General features: G+C 46.4%; 1 protein-coding gene across 2 annotated transcripts; it reads left to right on the top strand.

Annotated features, from left to right (window-relative positions):
• Positions 1–674: 674 nt before the first annotated feature.
• Positions 675–11,327, top strand: SLC25A28 (solute carrier family 25 member 28). Of its 2 annotated transcripts, XM_006064571.4 has the most exons (4): positions 675–1,060; positions 7,913–8,141; positions 9,257–9,313; positions 10,483–11,327. In XM_006064571.4, exons 1-4 carry the CDS (start codon positions 770–772, stop codon positions 10,998–11,000), a joined length of 1,095 nt encoding a protein of 364 aa, XP_006064633.1. In that variant the 5' UTR covers positions 675–769; the 3' UTR covers positions 11,001–11,327. The 2 variants fall into 2 exon arrangements, with proteins under 2 accessions (XP_006064633.1, XP_044791035.1); XM_044935100.2 differs by lacking the exon at positions 675–1,060 and having other exon boundaries at positions 7,960–8,082.
• Positions 11,328–15,608: the final 4,281 nt, after the last annotated feature.

The raw sequence follows: 15,608 nt of genomic DNA, 5'->3' as shown, positions 1-15,608 counted from the left end.
TGCCAAGCCCAGGCCGGCTCCGCCCCACGCCAGCCCGACATCCCGCGGGAATAGAGCTCTCGCGCCAGGGCCACCATCCCGCACGCGACCTGCGAGTCTAGGGATTCGGGGCAGGCGCTTGAGCGCGGATCTTAACGGCACCAGGCAGCAGTTTGACCTTGAAGGCCGAGTACCGCCTTACCCCTCCCCCTCCCTCTCCCCCTCCCCACCCCCCAAAGCGATGCAGCCTGCAGCGCAACACAGATCCACCGGCGCCAGTCTGGGGCCCAAATTCCGCCTCGATAGCCCCTGGGCGCTTCGCCCTCTTCCTGTAGCCAATCGGATCCCGACGTGATGCTAGCCAATGGCCTGGGTCAAAGCATCAAGGGTGGTTGAGCCTATCAAAGTTCAGCCTCAAGTTTCTCCCGCCCTCCATAAAAGTCGGAGGGCGGGTTGATCTTACCTGTTAGCCAATCAAATGGCCAATAAACAAGAAGCTTCCAAGATCAAAGGGGAAGGGGTGGGATCTAAGCGGTAGCAACGCCGCGGGGCGAAGGAATGACAGGCAACTTCACTAATACCACAGACATATTTTTTTACGTAAAGTAAGGGGCGGAGCTAACTTTGCGGCTGCACCAATGGCTGACTGAGGGGCGTGTCCTCAGGGCCAAGCGGGAGCCGGAGGCCCCGGGCTCTCTGGGCCGCGCCTGAGGCAGACGCGACGGGGTTGGGGGGCAGCGGCGGCAGTGGCGGCGGTGGCGAGGGTGGGCGCCGCAGCTGGCCCGGGTGGATGGAGTTGGAGGGGCGGGGTGCTGGCGGTGTGGCGGGGGGGCCGGCGGCTGGGCCGGGGCGGAGCCCCGGGGAGTCGGCGCTGCTGGACGGGTGGCTGCAGCGGGGCGTGGGCCGGGGGGCCAGCGGCGGGGAGGCCGGGGCCTGCAGGCCCCCTGTACGACAGGATCCGGACTCCGGCCCGGACTACGAGGCGCTGCCGGCTGGAGCTACTGTCACCACGCACATGGTGGCGGGCGCCGTGGCAGGGATCCTGGAGCACTGCGTGATGTACCCCGTCGACTGCGTCAAGGTGAGACCTGGACCTGCTCCGAACCCGACCTGGGGCTGACCCGACCCCCTGGGTCATGCCTGGAGCCAGGATCCCAGCCGAGAGCCGGAGCCGACAGGGGTTCCTTTCTGGCTCCTACCACCATCACAGTATTCGACCGATACTCCATGCAAGCAAGGTCCCAGCCGGGAATTGATCCCAGTCAGGAACCGGGACCCATTTCTAACCGTCAGTGAGATCTGAATCGGGACTCTGGGAAGAAAATCTGTCAGCCAAAACCCTGGATCCCATCTGGGACTAAACAGAAATAGGGTGGGATGGGAAAGGAACAGGTAAGTGCTACTAACTTCATTAAGGTAACGCTTATTGAAGACCCAGAATAGGATCTTAAAAGTTAGGGATGTTCCGATTGCTTTTACAAACTAATCTTGTGTGTTTACAAGTGACAGGGCGGGAACCAGAGTCTGGAATCTCTCAGCTAGATGAAAGATTTACTTATTAAATCTTAATGAGGGAGTGGAAATCATTGTGCAGTCAGAATTCAGAGTTCCTGACTGGAAATAATACGGGAAAGACCATGTTCAGGGAAAAGTTTCAGTTTCCCTGTGCAGCAGGCCTGATACCCCACCTATTTCCTGAACATGAAAATGTAGCTGGGATTGGGGTTGTGTGTGTGCAGGGAGCATATCACCCCTCCTAGGAGGGATGGACCTCATCTTTAGCCACTTGAAGTTGACGAAAGGGGAAAAGTTGCCTATAAGGGAGGCATAACAGTATTGGAAAATAGATGTTAGTGTGAAGAAAGTAGATGTTAGTGTAAAGAAAATGAAATGGGACCAACATGAGGGCATGATTCCTGGGAAAGTGAAAGTAATTTCATCCACACCAAGCAGGCTGTTGAGTGGGTACAAGACTAGGTGGTGACTAGGTGTTTCTGAAGAAAGCTGGGTAACAGGGAGAATGCATTGTTCTTTACAGTTCTTATCTTGTGCATTAGCAAAGGAGCCACCACTAAATAAGTTGAGTGAGAAGTAAACTCAAGGGGACTGTTGAAAAAAATATACTGACAGAGACTGGTTCTTCCTTTACATGTTAAGAGTAAGAGTCGAAAAATAGTCTCACAGCTCTTGGATGTATGTCTTCTTCTCAAACTAGGGAAAAGTTACATGTTCGGGAGGAGAGTATTAACTTGGGAGATGCAAAATCTGTCTCTTCTGCTTCTCCCTGTTTCCCGTACCGTTTCATGTTTTCACTAGTAAGGTGGATGAGGAAGTGGAGAATGTGCTTGTTAAGCTTTGTGAATGACACTGAGCTGGTAGGAGTATTCTCACACACTGCAAGGTAGCTCCTACCAAAGGCCATAAAACTGGTAAATGCACCTGACTAAAATGGATATTAGAATTTTAAATACCCATGTCAATTGTGAGGAACAGAAATAAGTAGTAAAATCCATGAGAGAGGAATAAGATGGCTAGTGCTCTGACAATATTGAAATGTCAAACAGATAAGTACAAATAAAAAAGATTCAGACGTTTATATAGAGTCTAGATTGAATGACTATGAGTTGTTAATGCTGTGTATCCAAAAGTTAACATCTAACTGCAAAGTAACCTCACTATACTTGAACTGTGAGTAGAGTCTAAGAGTAGATAAGTCTAGGGTGCTATCTTTCAGGATGGGTATCAAATGAAAACTGGATCAAGGAGAGTAATGGCTTGAAAATACAATGTAATAATGTGACTGACTTAGAAATATTACCACAGCTATTCAATTTAAGTGTTGTCCCACTACCTTGGGCAGCTACCTCCTTACTCCATATATTTACATAAATACTGTTTTTGTTGTAAACAATCTGTAACTTCCTCTGTTAGAAATGCTTCTAGAAGAGGGGTCCCTAACTTCCAGGCCATGGACTGGTGCTGATCCCGTCGGATCAGCGGCGGCATTAGATTAGAAGTAAAGTACACAATAATGGAATGTGCTCATATCATCCCAAAACACCCTTCCTCTCTGCCGTCCGTGAAAAAAAAACTGCCTTCCACGAAACTGGTCCCTGGTGCCAAAAAGGCCGGGGACTGCTGCTCTAGAATACCTGGCTGCGTATCCTTAAATGGGGCAAGTCTTTGTCCTCTGACAAGATGGAGTTGATGTTTTAGTCATTGAAGCCATTCAGAATCAACTGTGGTAGTTCAGGTGGGAGATCAAAATGGGTAATGCTGATGGGGGTCAAAGATAAGGTAGGACGGGAAAGCAAGGAGACTGATTTCCTCCTGAGCTGATAAACCCACTGAGGGAACATTTGGAAAGAGAAGTTCCAGAAATGTTTTGCATAAATGCAGCAGCATTGCTGAAATAAGTCACTTGTAGCCTTCCAAGGTAACTGTTTTGAAGAACAGTTCTTATTTAGATAAGCGTTGGAATTTTTTTTTTTTAATTAGTAATACAACATTACAGTCATGCCTCAAAGCACTCCATTAAATAATTATTTCATCTGGAGGAAAAAAAATGCTCAGGAGTTTTCAAAAATACAAAAGCATATTTTAGAAGAATCATTTTCATTTGCCATAGATGCTGGGATTTAAATGACTAGAGGGAGAAACTAGGTGAGACCATTAGGACTCAGGGTCAGTTAATACTGATTATAGCAGTAGATACTGTTGTGCAGACTTGAAAGTAAAATTCAGATCTCTTCCTTCAGAAGGGGCGTCCCAGTTTACTTGTCCTTAAGCAGCCCTTCTTCCTCTTTTACCATAAATAGGTGGCAGAGAGGAAGAGCAGCCCAAAGTACCCTAAGACTAGAGGCAGATATCTGTGTTGGAGCCTAAAGGGCAATCACAATGTTTGCCAGTGAAAGCTGACAGTGCCTCTGGCATGCAGGACTGTCCATCCCCAGGCCACTTATCAGGGTCAGTTCAGTTCAGTTGCTCAGTTGTGTCCGACTCTTTGCGACCCCATGAACTGCAGCACACCAGGCCTCCCTGTCCATCACCAACTCCTGGAGTCCACCCAAACCCGTATCCATCGAGTCTGTAATGCCATCCAACCATCTCATCCTCTGTCGTCCCCTTCTCCTCCTGCCCTCAATCTTTCCCAGCATCAGGGTCTTTTCACATCAGGTGGCCAAAGTATTGGAGTTTCAGCTTCAACATCAGTCCTTCCAATGAACACCCAGGACTGATCTCCTTTAGGATGGACTGGTTGGATCTCCTTGCAGTCCAAGGGACTCTCAAGAGTCTTCTCCAACACCACAGTTCAAAAGCATCAATTCTTCGGCACTCAGCTTTCTTTATAGTCCAACTTTCATATCCATACATGACCACTAGAAAAACCATAGCCTTGACTAGACAGACCTTTTTTGGCAAAGTAATGTCTCTGCTTTTTTTTTTTTTTTTTTTGCTTTTTAATATGCTGTCTAGGTTGGTCATAACTTTCCTTCCAAGGAGTAAGCGTCTTTTAATTTCATGGCTGCAATCACCATCTGCAGTGATTTTGGAGCCCAGAAAAATAAAGTCAGCCACTGTTTCCACTGTTTCCCCGTGAAGTGATGGGACCGGATGCCATGATCTTAGTTGGTCGAGTTAAATATCCTTGGGAAGGACCATGGGAAGTCAGCATAGCCTGGCTAGGCTACAGTTATTCAACCAGCTATTTCCATGGTCATAATAGGGAGGTTGGGAGTGCAAGTGAATTCCAGTTTTCCTTTTCTGTGCTTCAGAGGCAAGCACCAGACTTTATCTAAAAGGATAGGTTCTGCAGCCTAAAGCAGTCAGAACTCTTCTCAATATCTTGTTAAGCACCTGCAACCAAGGTGCTGCTTTTTGGCTTTGCAATGGTGAAGCAAATAAATCTATAAGTTAAGAAAAAGAACAAAGGGAAATAGATCTCTTTCAAACCAATGGAAGATTAGGAGATGGAAACATTGGCTTCTTTGATTTTCTTGTATCTAATTATAAGTATTCAGTAAATGGCAGTTGCTCATGTTTGTCATGCCCTGTTTGATGTGACTTGCAGTTATTGATTTAATCCTTGGAACAGCTTCATGAAGTAAACACCATTTTCATTATTTTATAGATGAAGAAAAAGAGGCAAGTTAAGTAACTTTCCATGGTCACACAGTTAGTGGCAGAGCCATGGTTTAAACCAAGTCTGACTCCCCAGCCTTCCATACAGCCTCCCCAAAGCAGATTTCCAGAACCAAGCAAGGCACAGACTTTCACAATAGTGCTTCTTCCTAAACATGACCTGCAGATGAACAGCTGGACATATCGATCATTGCAGCCACAGAGGAACTTTAGAGTGAAAACAAAAAATAAAAAATCAAGCCTGATCTATTAGTGGTTAAAGAGCAGTTAGTTGCCCATCCATAGCTTCAAAAACTGGTAACACGAGACAATGCTGCCATGATCTGTAAACTCTAACATATGAACTAATATTTCTGAGAACCATATTTGAATACAATAAAAAAGCCTTGTGTTTCTGACACCTCATAAATTAGCAATGGATTTTACGTGCTTTAACTGAATCCCCACAATAGCCCTGTGCACTAGCCATCCTTGGTCTCATGTTATAGATGATGGCCTGAAGCTCAGAGGTCAAGTGACATACCCGAGACTACACAGCCAGCAAAGCTGGGGCTCCTACTCAGGCTTTCATACTGAAGTGTGGCTTGTTTTACCACACTGCTTCCTTCCCTATTAGTCTGACTTTTCTTCAAAGCTAGGCAGTGTTTTTTTTAATATCGAAGACTATTCATTCTTACTTAGAGATTTCATCTTTCTCTGAAAGATTTGTTGACTCACAAATTTGGGAAGCCATATTTGTTTTTATATTTGGTGTGGCTTAGGCCTGGGTCCTCTCCATGAGGGCGTATCTTCATTGAGTTAGAATTGTGAGTTAGATTTAGACGTGTGTGTAAAATGTTCAGTGTAACTTACACCATCCAGGTTTCTCTTGTGGGTAAACGGTTCCAGGCCTCTGAGGCCAGACCTTCAAGTCTGGTTACCCAAATATGACATTGACTCCAGCAGAACACTGTGATTTCTAAACATTCCCTCAATACAAGATTAGTTTTTGAACAAACCTATGGAAACACACAGTTGTTAAGCTACCAGTTTATCTATTAGTGTCCCTACCCAGCAAAGGGCTGTAGTCTCCTTGAATAACTCCTCTGATGAATTTTATTCTCCCAGGTGATGTGAAAGATCAGTAAACACATTCTTTGTTGGAAATTGATGTTTTTTGGTTATTTTGTGTTTTTTATTGAGAAGTAAAAAAGAATGTATCCCATTGTGATAGTGATCCTGTGTATTTCTGGTTGAACTTCAAATAATTAACCTTTTATCCAGTTCTTTGTTGGTAGCAGGAAGGAGAAAATAACTCTAGAGGAATGTGGATTGCTTGCAGCTAACTAGGACTTGTTAATATGGTTAGATTGTTTTCTCCCATACTTCTGAGAAGAGACATTAGTCTTGGATTCCAAATGGACAATAGGAAGGTTCCAGCTATTCAGTCCAGATTGAATCAGTGACAGGAATGAAGTAGGAATTTAAACTGTACTTGGGCATTAGTTGCCCTTATTGGTTCAGTAATGGTGTTTTTGAACTGGTGTAGACAAAACTAAGATTCTTCATTCTTCCATTCATTCATTCAACAAACAAATCTCTAGTGCCTACTGTATTGCAGGCACTGGATATTGATTTTATACTATCTGATAGTCTCCAAGCCACCTTAGCCTTGAAATGGGTCAGTAAACAAGAGATCTGCCCTGCAGACTCATCTTTCAGAGGTCGGTGATTTGTGAACTATAAGATTAATTTCCCAAATTTCAATAAAACTTTGTCCAGGAACGCCATACAGAATATCTACTGTATACATTCATTCCAGTCATTGAATCCTCTGGAGATTCCAAGGGTTATGTTTCACTGAGACTGATCTTTATTCCTTGATGCCAGTTTTGGGATTTAGTCAGTTTAGATTAGAAATCTGGAATCTCCCTCAGTTTTAGAGACTAGATGGGTTTCCACCTTCATAGCTTGAGGGCAAACTTTCTTTCCCAGGCAACTAGAGCAGCATCTGTTAGGAATGTTATTTGTGCCAAAACTGTAATGTACAGGCCCAGCTGCCAATGCCAAACATTCTGAAGAAGTCAGATTATCATCAAGCTTATGCCAGAGGTTGAGTCCTCATCTCATTAGGATGTGATCAGGAAGCAGGCCCAGGATCAGTTTTCAGTAGTATATAAAGTATATTGTAAATAGCTAACTTTAGAATCCACTTGTAAAGAGCTCTTAGCCTGAGTTTTTTAAGCTACAAAAGCAACTTCTGCTGAAACACAGGCTTAATATTTGTTGCTGAGGCTATGAATCACTTTGGAGTTCAAGAACACTTACCAAGGAGTAATTTTTTGAGGGAAAATAATGGTGTTCTACTCATAGAGTCATGTGTTACTGTTTAGTCATTAAGTTGCGTTCAGCTCTTTTGAGACCCCGTGGACTGTTGCCTGGAAGGTTCCTTCTGTCCATGGGATTTCCCAGGCATAAATACTGGAGTGGGTTGCCATTTCCTTCTCCAGGGGATCTTTTCCAACCTAAGGATTGAACCCACCTCTCCTGCATTGGCAGGTGGGTTCTTTACTGCTGAGCCACCAAGGAAGCCTGTAGAGTCATAGATGACCAGAAAAAAAAAAAAAAAAAAATCCAAGCCTTGGAAAGATTGGATATAGATTTGGAAGGCAGTAAAACTGGATGCCAGATATCACTTCTACATATTGACGCGATTTCACATAGAAGGTCTGCCCAGAGCTCAGGCCTGAGTGCTGAGACTGGGTGAGCCGTCAGATCGCTGACACTGCACTTCTCCCTTCTGTACTTTCAGACCCGGATGCAGAGCCTACAGCCGGATCCAGCCGCCCGCTATCGCAATGTGTTGGAGGCCCTCTGGAGGATTATAAGAACGGAGGGCCTGTGGAGGCCCATGCGAGGCCTGAACGTCACAGCGACAGGCGCAGGGCCTGCCCACGCCCTCTATTTTGCCTGCTATGAAAAGTTAAAAAAGACATTGAGTGATGTAATCCACCCTGGGGGCAATAGCCATATTGCCAATGGTATTGAGCCTTCCTGTGCTGGTTCTCCCACTTTCCCAACTCTTTGGGCTTTGCTGGTATCAGTGCTTTCCAGTCTCAGCATGGTTTGAAACTGCAGCTTTGGGCTGGGGTAGGCCTGATTATAGAGGAGGGACTTCCAAACCTGATGTTCTAAGACAATGAGCTGCTTCCACCCCATGCCTTCTTCTGGGCACCTTAACAAATGGTTACAGTATCCTTCCTTATGTACCCGCTTGACTCCTTTATCTTCTCCCTGGCATCAACTTCTAATGCCCTGACAATGTAGAGACACACACTGAGCTGCCCACTCTGTGTATTTCTTGGTAGTCAGGTGTTAATCCTGCTCCTCTGGGTAGGATGGGAGGTGACCCAGTTACCCATGGAAGACATTAATGGAACCTCAATTCTTCGCCTCAGATTTTCAGGATCCCAATTGCCTGGAGGCAGTTTGTGTCACAGAGGACAAAACAGGAGCTTAACACGTGAATGGGGGTGGGGCCTGGGTCTTTTGTCCAAAGAAATCAGAGGTTGAAGGTTGTGTGGGAGTGAGGGAAGGGATAGCAGCCTGGAGAGAACCAAAGTGAAAGGGCAGAGGAGAGGGTGAGGGGTAGGGTAGTTCAGGCCCTGAGAGAAAAGTCTAGGTGGACAGCTGTTAGGCTCTGGAGACAGGCTGGGCAGCACGGGGCAGCAGGGCAGAAGGTTGAGGCTCTGTGGTGGAGACCTAGTCGCCTGCCCCTCATGTGCTCCCCCTAGTGGGCTGGTGTGCTGGCATCCCCTGGCCACAGTGCACCAGCTTCCTATCTGGGGCATGAGCCGCATCTGTCCTCAGAGCCATCTTGGTTGATGAAATCTGGGCTGTTCTCTCAGACTCTTCCTGGCCTTTATATGGTAGCTGTGGAAGGTAGACTGATGGCCATAGTAAGTTAGGGGGAGCAGATAGCCTGGTTTCTCTCAACAGGAATCTAGAAGCAGTGGGTTCCCGTCTTTTAAACTGGCTACTAGTATCTCCCCTCCCTGCTGTGTTTTATCACAGCCACTCCCCTTCACTCTGGGGTCTCCCTGAGTCATTCACCCCCTCCTGGCCTTACATGTGGCAGTTGTTTTTTCCTTTGCAGGTGCGGCTGGGTGTGTGGCAACATTACTTCATGATGCTGCCATGAATCCAGTAGAAGGTAATGATTCCTCACCCTTTACCTCTGTGGGCAGCTTCATCTACATCTCTAGGCTTTTCCTTTATTTTGGGTTTGCCGAAGAAAGCCAGGGAAGGGAGCACCCCATCAGTTTTGGTGGGAAACCCTGCTGTGTTACATTGTCTTACCAGTAGAGGGCGCTCCCTCCATGCTGTCAGTGCTTAGGAAGATTCCCTTAGGCAGGAAGCATATTCACTGAGATTTAATTCATCTGAGGGTTCTCTAGAAAAACATGACACTGTGGCCTATTCCTGGGCCTTCCTGAAAGTCCACTTTGTAGTGGATTTGATCTAAAAAATTTAGCAGATTATTTCACTTCTCTTCAAAGAGATGAAAATGGATTTTGACATTTGAAAATACTGTCTTTCTTGTTGGAATGAATAATGGTTGAGATAGAAATGAAAGGGTAACGTTAGCAGAGCTTAGTCCCTGCAGTGCTGCTTGGATCTTGGCTTTTCAGTTGGAGAATGAGGTCCCCCCAAAAATATGAAAGGATAGCACAGTTGCCATGTTCCTTAAAGTTACAGTTGTTTACCTGTCTGGGCAAGACCATGGCAAGGAAAGGGCCAAAGCTAAGCTGAAGATCTCGAACTCATACCATGAATCTACTTGAGGGGGTGGGAGATGTTTGGAAACTAAAGCCACACTCTTCTTGGCTAAGACTTTTGTTTTTGGTAGCCCTTCTCCAGCTCTTCCTCCTGCGGAAGGATGGCGTCCTCATATTGTAAGCGTTGGCATTCTGTGTACCAACATTGGGATTGCTAGGGCTGCGTGTTTGTTATTATGTTCACTGCCACTGAATCCTTTCTTGTCTTGGGACTTAATGAAAGAGTAAGATGGTTGTAATAATAGGTACTTATTTCAAGGAGACCCTATGGAGTCTCAATGGTAGATATATCTTGTATATTAATTGGTCTTAAAGAAATCCTACTGGCAGTGGTTCCATTATTTTTTAGCCCTTTATCAACCCTCTGCTATCCCCTCCTCTCAGAAAGGGGAAACTTTCACTTAGCAGGCCAACGGACAACTCACATACTTTTTTCTCTCTCCAATCCATTGGCTGATCCACTGACTGGGGACTCTGCTCCTGGACATTGCTGCTCACCGGCTGAATGCTGTCGCCATTCCCTTCTCACTGATGGCGCCGCCAGTGGTCAAGCAGAGGATGCAGATGTACAACTCACCGTACCACCGGGTGACAGACTGTGTCCGGGCAGTGTGGCAGAACGAAGGGGCTGGGGCCTTTTACCGCAGCTACACCACCCAGCTCACCATGAACGTTCCCTTCCAAGCCATTCACTTCATGACCTACGAATTCCTGCAGGAGCACTTTAACCCCCAGAGACGGTACAACCCCAGCTCCCACGTCCTCTCCGGAGCCTGTGCAGGAGCTGTAGCTGCCGCTGCCACAACCCCACTGGACGTTTGCAAAACACTGCTCAACACCCAGGAATCCCTGGCTTTGAACTCCAACCTTACAGGACATATCACAGGCATGGCTAGTGCCTTCAGGACGGTGTATCAAGTAGGCGGGGTGACTGCCTACTTCCGAGGGGTGCAGGCTAGAGTCATTTACCAGATCCCCTCCACAGCCATCGCTTGGTCTGTGTATGAGTTCTTCAAATACCTGATCACTAAAAGGCAAGAAGAGTGGAGGGCAGGCAAGTGAAGCAGCACCAAATGGAACCAGGGTTCAGCCAGCACTGATGCCCTGCCTGCTCCAGCCATGTTCTCCGTCTTGGGACGCACCCCAGCCTCGGGTGGAGGAAGGAAGGCAGAGGGCTCGCTCTCCCCAGGCTCTGGGTGTCTGGCTGACACCAGTTCCTGCCGCCCTCTGCGGCCACCGCCTTTCCTTCCGGGCCCTAAGCAAGTGCAGCGAGTCACACCACAGCATCTCTGACACTCTCCTTCCTGGGCCTGATGACCTGCTCTAGACTGTTACAGAGGGATAAGCAGCTCATTCCCCTGGTTCCTAATAAAAAGCCTTTAAATGAAATGGTTTCATTGGGTTTGTATTGCCAAAGGGGAAGTGAAATGCTGTCAACAGTTCTTGACTTGAAGCGTAAATCAAGGGGCCCCTAGGGAAGGTCCACTGCGTTTAGTTTTTGTTTCTGATGTTTTCGTGGTGATTTAAGACTCTGGGGTCATACTCCGCCTTGGTTAGTAATAGCCTCCAAGGAATCTCTCCGATGGCAGGAACAATGGGTCTTTGACAAATCCTAACTAAGAAGGTGCTCTTGATCCCCACTGTTGCCTTTCCCCTAGGGCAGTGTCATGGCTCAGGCAGGGAGATCTCTCTGCTCTGATTCTCAGGTCCGCCTGCAGCAGTACGCCTTTCCACATGGCACTGGCTTTCTTATGTAGTTGCAAAGCTAAAATTAGTCGGTGCAGCTTCAAGTCCTGAAGATTACATGGTAAATAATAATAATAGTTTTCATTTGATGTTAAGGCTTTTACAAAGTACTTTAACATAGGTGATCTCATTTGGTTCTCCTAAAATCTGAAGTAGGCAGTGCAGGTATCATCAATGTTTTACAGGTAAGGAAAGCTCAGAGAGGGTGTGACTTGCTCAAGGTCTCACATTAACTGCAGAACTGGGATCCCAACTCAGATCATTTATTCCTAGAAGTGAATCTAATTGTGCCCTCCTACAGATAGGGAGAGAGCAGAGGGTATGTCCTCCACCTGCCATCTGAAGGAGCTCCCTGCCCAGGACCACTTGGGCTCTGGGAGACTTGAGGGACAGGGTTTTCACTGGTGGGTTTGGTAGGCCAGTCTGTTCCTTTTTTTTTTTTTTTTGGAACCTGAACCAGTTGTTAGCAAGTTGTTCAGTACACAAAGTGGAAAATTAACCCCCTAAAACTTCCATCTGTCACCTTTGCTATGTCATCTGTCATTCATTCATTAACCATTGAGCATCTGTGTTGGGCACTGGTGTTGGGGATATGATAAATAAAACCACCCCTCTCACCCCCCAAAAAAAGATTAAAAAATTATCCCAGCCCTCAAGGAGCTTGTCTGGAGAGGAAGATACATGTAAACAGGCAATTACAAGATAAGATGACAAGAAACGTGATAAGTAAAACTAGACATTTGTTGAGGGGACAGAATACCCAACCTGGTCTTGGGTGATGGGGTAGAAGGAAGTGACATCTGAGGGAATACCCAGAAGGCAAATGAGCTGTCAAGTTTTGTTGTTTAGTCACTAAGTCGTGTCCAACTTTTTTGCAACCCTGTGGACTGTAGCCCATCAGGCTCCTCTGTCCATGGGATTTCCCAAGCAAGAATTCTGGAGTGGGTTGTCATTTTCTTCTCCAAGGGATCTTCCTGACCCAGGGATCAAACCTGCATCTCCTGCTTGGCAGGCAGATTCTTTACCACTGAGCCACCAGGGAGGCCCCAGCTGTGAAGAGGGGAGGGGAAATGTTCTCAGCAAAGACCTGGAGCATCTGGGGTTCAGTTTGCAAGGGGTTCCATGGTGGCAGACAGCCTGGGCAAGGCATGCAGCTGGAGAGCCAAGCAGGGGCTGGGTCTTAAAAGCAACACTAAGGGGTTTAGAGTTTATCCTGCAGGCAGTGCAGAAGTATTACAGGGTTTTAAGCAGAGGTATGGTGTGATGAGATCTGCAACTGAAACAGATCACTTAGGCTCTCTAAGAAGGAATTAGAGGAACAAGACTGGACAGGCAGGCAGACCTGGGAGAAGGCTGCCGAAGTCATCTGAGCAAGGCTGCACCCGGTCTGTGCAGGGACTGTGGTGAGGGAGAGAGAGGAAAGTGGCAGACTGGAGCAGGGTTAGGGCTGCAGATCAGCAGGATTTGGTTACAGAGTAAATCTTGTTCTCCTTCCACCTGACAGCCCTTCAAGTATCTATGGAGAATCCTGTCTGAATGCACTTGAAACAAACTGTCAAGGAAACAGCAGGGTCTCCTGTTTGGAGCCTTAAGTAAGCTCTGCCACCCCTCTGATTTAGTGATGGGAGAGAGATGTTAACAGAGCCACACACATAGTGATCGCTGAAGTCTGAATGGCCTGTGGAGTAAAAAGAGCATGATGAAGTCATTGCAGAGGTCATTTCAGGGGGTTTGCTTTTCGAGTGCAAGAGAACAGCTGCCTCCCAGCACCGACTAAGCACAAGAACAAAGGGATGTCTCCCAAACCTGGGCCCTGTTGCCAGCTTTCCAGAGCTACTGCCTGGCATGGTACCCAGACCACAGCAGACACGGGGCAATAAGATCCGCTTTTCAAGAAAAGGACATGGGATAATTTCAGAAAGAATGGAAGTCACTAAAGACCCCCTCAGTTCTAATGCCACTCACAAATAATGAGAAAAGATAGCAAAGTGACCTTTCCGTCTTCAACGGTGTTCTAGCCACTAGAGGACAGTTGGTTTGGAGTTTGGACCCAGCCTCAGGTTCCCAGGTCTCTGGGTCCAATCACTAGAGAAGACAAAGGCAGAACAGGGTGATGGAGTGAGAGTCTAGATGCCAGTGACTGGGTACCTGGGTCAGAAACCAAGCCTCACTTTCACGGGGCTCACCACACCCATGGGAACTGTGGATTTTGAGGGTAGCCCCCAGCTCAGAGTCTGCCTGGAAAGTCAGGTAGGTTATGTGGCACTGTGAGGACCCAGCACCAAGCCACCATCAAGGGGTCAATTCCTGCACAATGTTTACTGATGGGGAAAATGAGAAAATAAGTCACAATTTGGCCAGAGAAAAATGTCTTAATCTGACATGCAAGACCAGTGTGAATGAAACAATCTTATATTAACACAAAGCAGTGTATAGTCATGTACTAGACTACATGAAACCAACAATGAGATTGAGAGACAGAAAAGATTACTGTAGCCCAGAGTTAATGAGAAAGAAGTGGCTTTAATAGTAAAATGAAAAAAAAAAATTGTAAAAGCCAAAAAAAGTGCTAATTTTATAAAATTTAGAAAATGTAGAAAGAAAATACTTCTACTCCTATTACTCAGAGAATATGACAACATTTTGATATGCACATCATCTAGTATTTTTTCTATGTGTATTTTTTGTTAATTTTCAAAAATCAGACCACATTATCAACAGCTTATTTCACATAACTGTATAAGGTGCCCATCCTTCCATGTTATTAAATTTTCTTCCATCACCTCAATGTAAATGGCCACATAATATCCCATTGTTCAAATGTACAATAGCTTATTCGGTCAGTCTCTTGGTGCACCTTTACAATAATTTGTTCTCAAGAGCATTGCTGCGGGAGGTCAAAACTGAACAACAAAAAGGAGAGCAGGGCAGCTGTGGAGAGAAGGTGCAGGGTGGGGAAAGAGTTTGGTGCTGCCTCCCAGCAGAAGCTTCAGAGATCCTAAAGGGAGACCAGGTGTAGGGTAGTGGTTGGAAGGGGTAAGGCTGACCAGTGTGGAGGTCAGAGGTAACAGGGTTCTTAGAAGTCATCCCTCCTGGAGCCCTGCCCCACTCTACAGCATCCCTGGCAGACCCACTCCAGAGTTTGGGTGCTCACTGCTACCCGAGGCCGACCATGTTCACTCACTGCAAAGTTCATTGGTTAGAAAGTCCATTCTTTGGTCTACTGCTTCCATTCTAGAATCATGTCACTCTCCTGCTTTTGAGGCCAAATTCCTCACCATGGCCAATGGTGCTTTACATAATTTGGCCTCTGCCTGTCTCTCTAATCCAAACCTACAACTTGAACATGAGACATTCAAAACAAACACATATTTTCCTGCTAATCTAAAATATTCCTTCTGTTGTCTTCAGTCACGGATTTAGGAGACAAACAATATTCTGTCTAAAACTATCAGAAACCTCACACGATCGCTGTTCAGCTTGGATGTACAGTACCTGTTACCTCCTGCTACCTTACACTGATGAGTAGAGAACCATTCTATGAGCGTCACACACAGTATTCCTGCATTGTCAGGGCTCTATAAATGGAAGCTCTCAGCATGACCATCCCTGCCGTCCATACTCACACACTGAAAAGAAAGAAGAACAATTCTTTCTATTGAGGCACTTAGGTCTCCCTGTAATTTCTACCTGTGATCTCCCTCTGCTGCTGGAGCAGCACAGAATCAGACTAATCCTTTTTCTCTCTGACAGCCCCTCAAAAATATTAAGACAGCTGTCATGTCACCCAGGGAGGGTCAGATTCTGGAGAGCCTGAAAGTGAGGTGAAGGAGTCTAGACCTGACTTGGCAGCTAATGAGGAGTTCTCATGGTTCTTAAGCAGGGAGGGACAGGACTAAAGCAATGTCAGGATGCTTTTAAATA

Source organism: Bubalus bubalis, chromosome 23 (assembly GCF_019923935.1).
Source record: "Bubalus bubalis isolate 160015118507 breed Murrah chromosome 23, NDDB_SH_1, whole genome shotgun sequence".
NCBI lineage: Eukaryota > Metazoa > Chordata > Mammalia > Artiodactyla > Bovidae > Bubalus > Bubalus bubalis.
The sequence above is the reverse complement of the archived record's forward strand: the minus strand, read 5'-3'. Positions and strand labels throughout refer to the sequence as shown.

Excerpts from the sequence above, each read along its gene's own strand:
- SLC25A28 (XM_006064571.4), top strand. The coding sequence starts at position 770 with ATGGAGTTGGAGGGGCGGGGTGCTGGCGGTGTGGCGGGGGGGCCGGCG. Across the intron at positions 8,142-9,256 it reads CAATAGCCATATTGCCAATG|GTGCGGCTGGGTGTGTGGCA; the intron begins GTATTGAGCCTT and ends TTTCCTTTGCAG. Across the intron at positions 9,314-10,482 it reads TGCCATGAATCCAGTAGAAG|TGGTCAAGCAGAGGATGCAG; the intron begins GTAATGATTCCT and ends TGGCGCCGCCAG.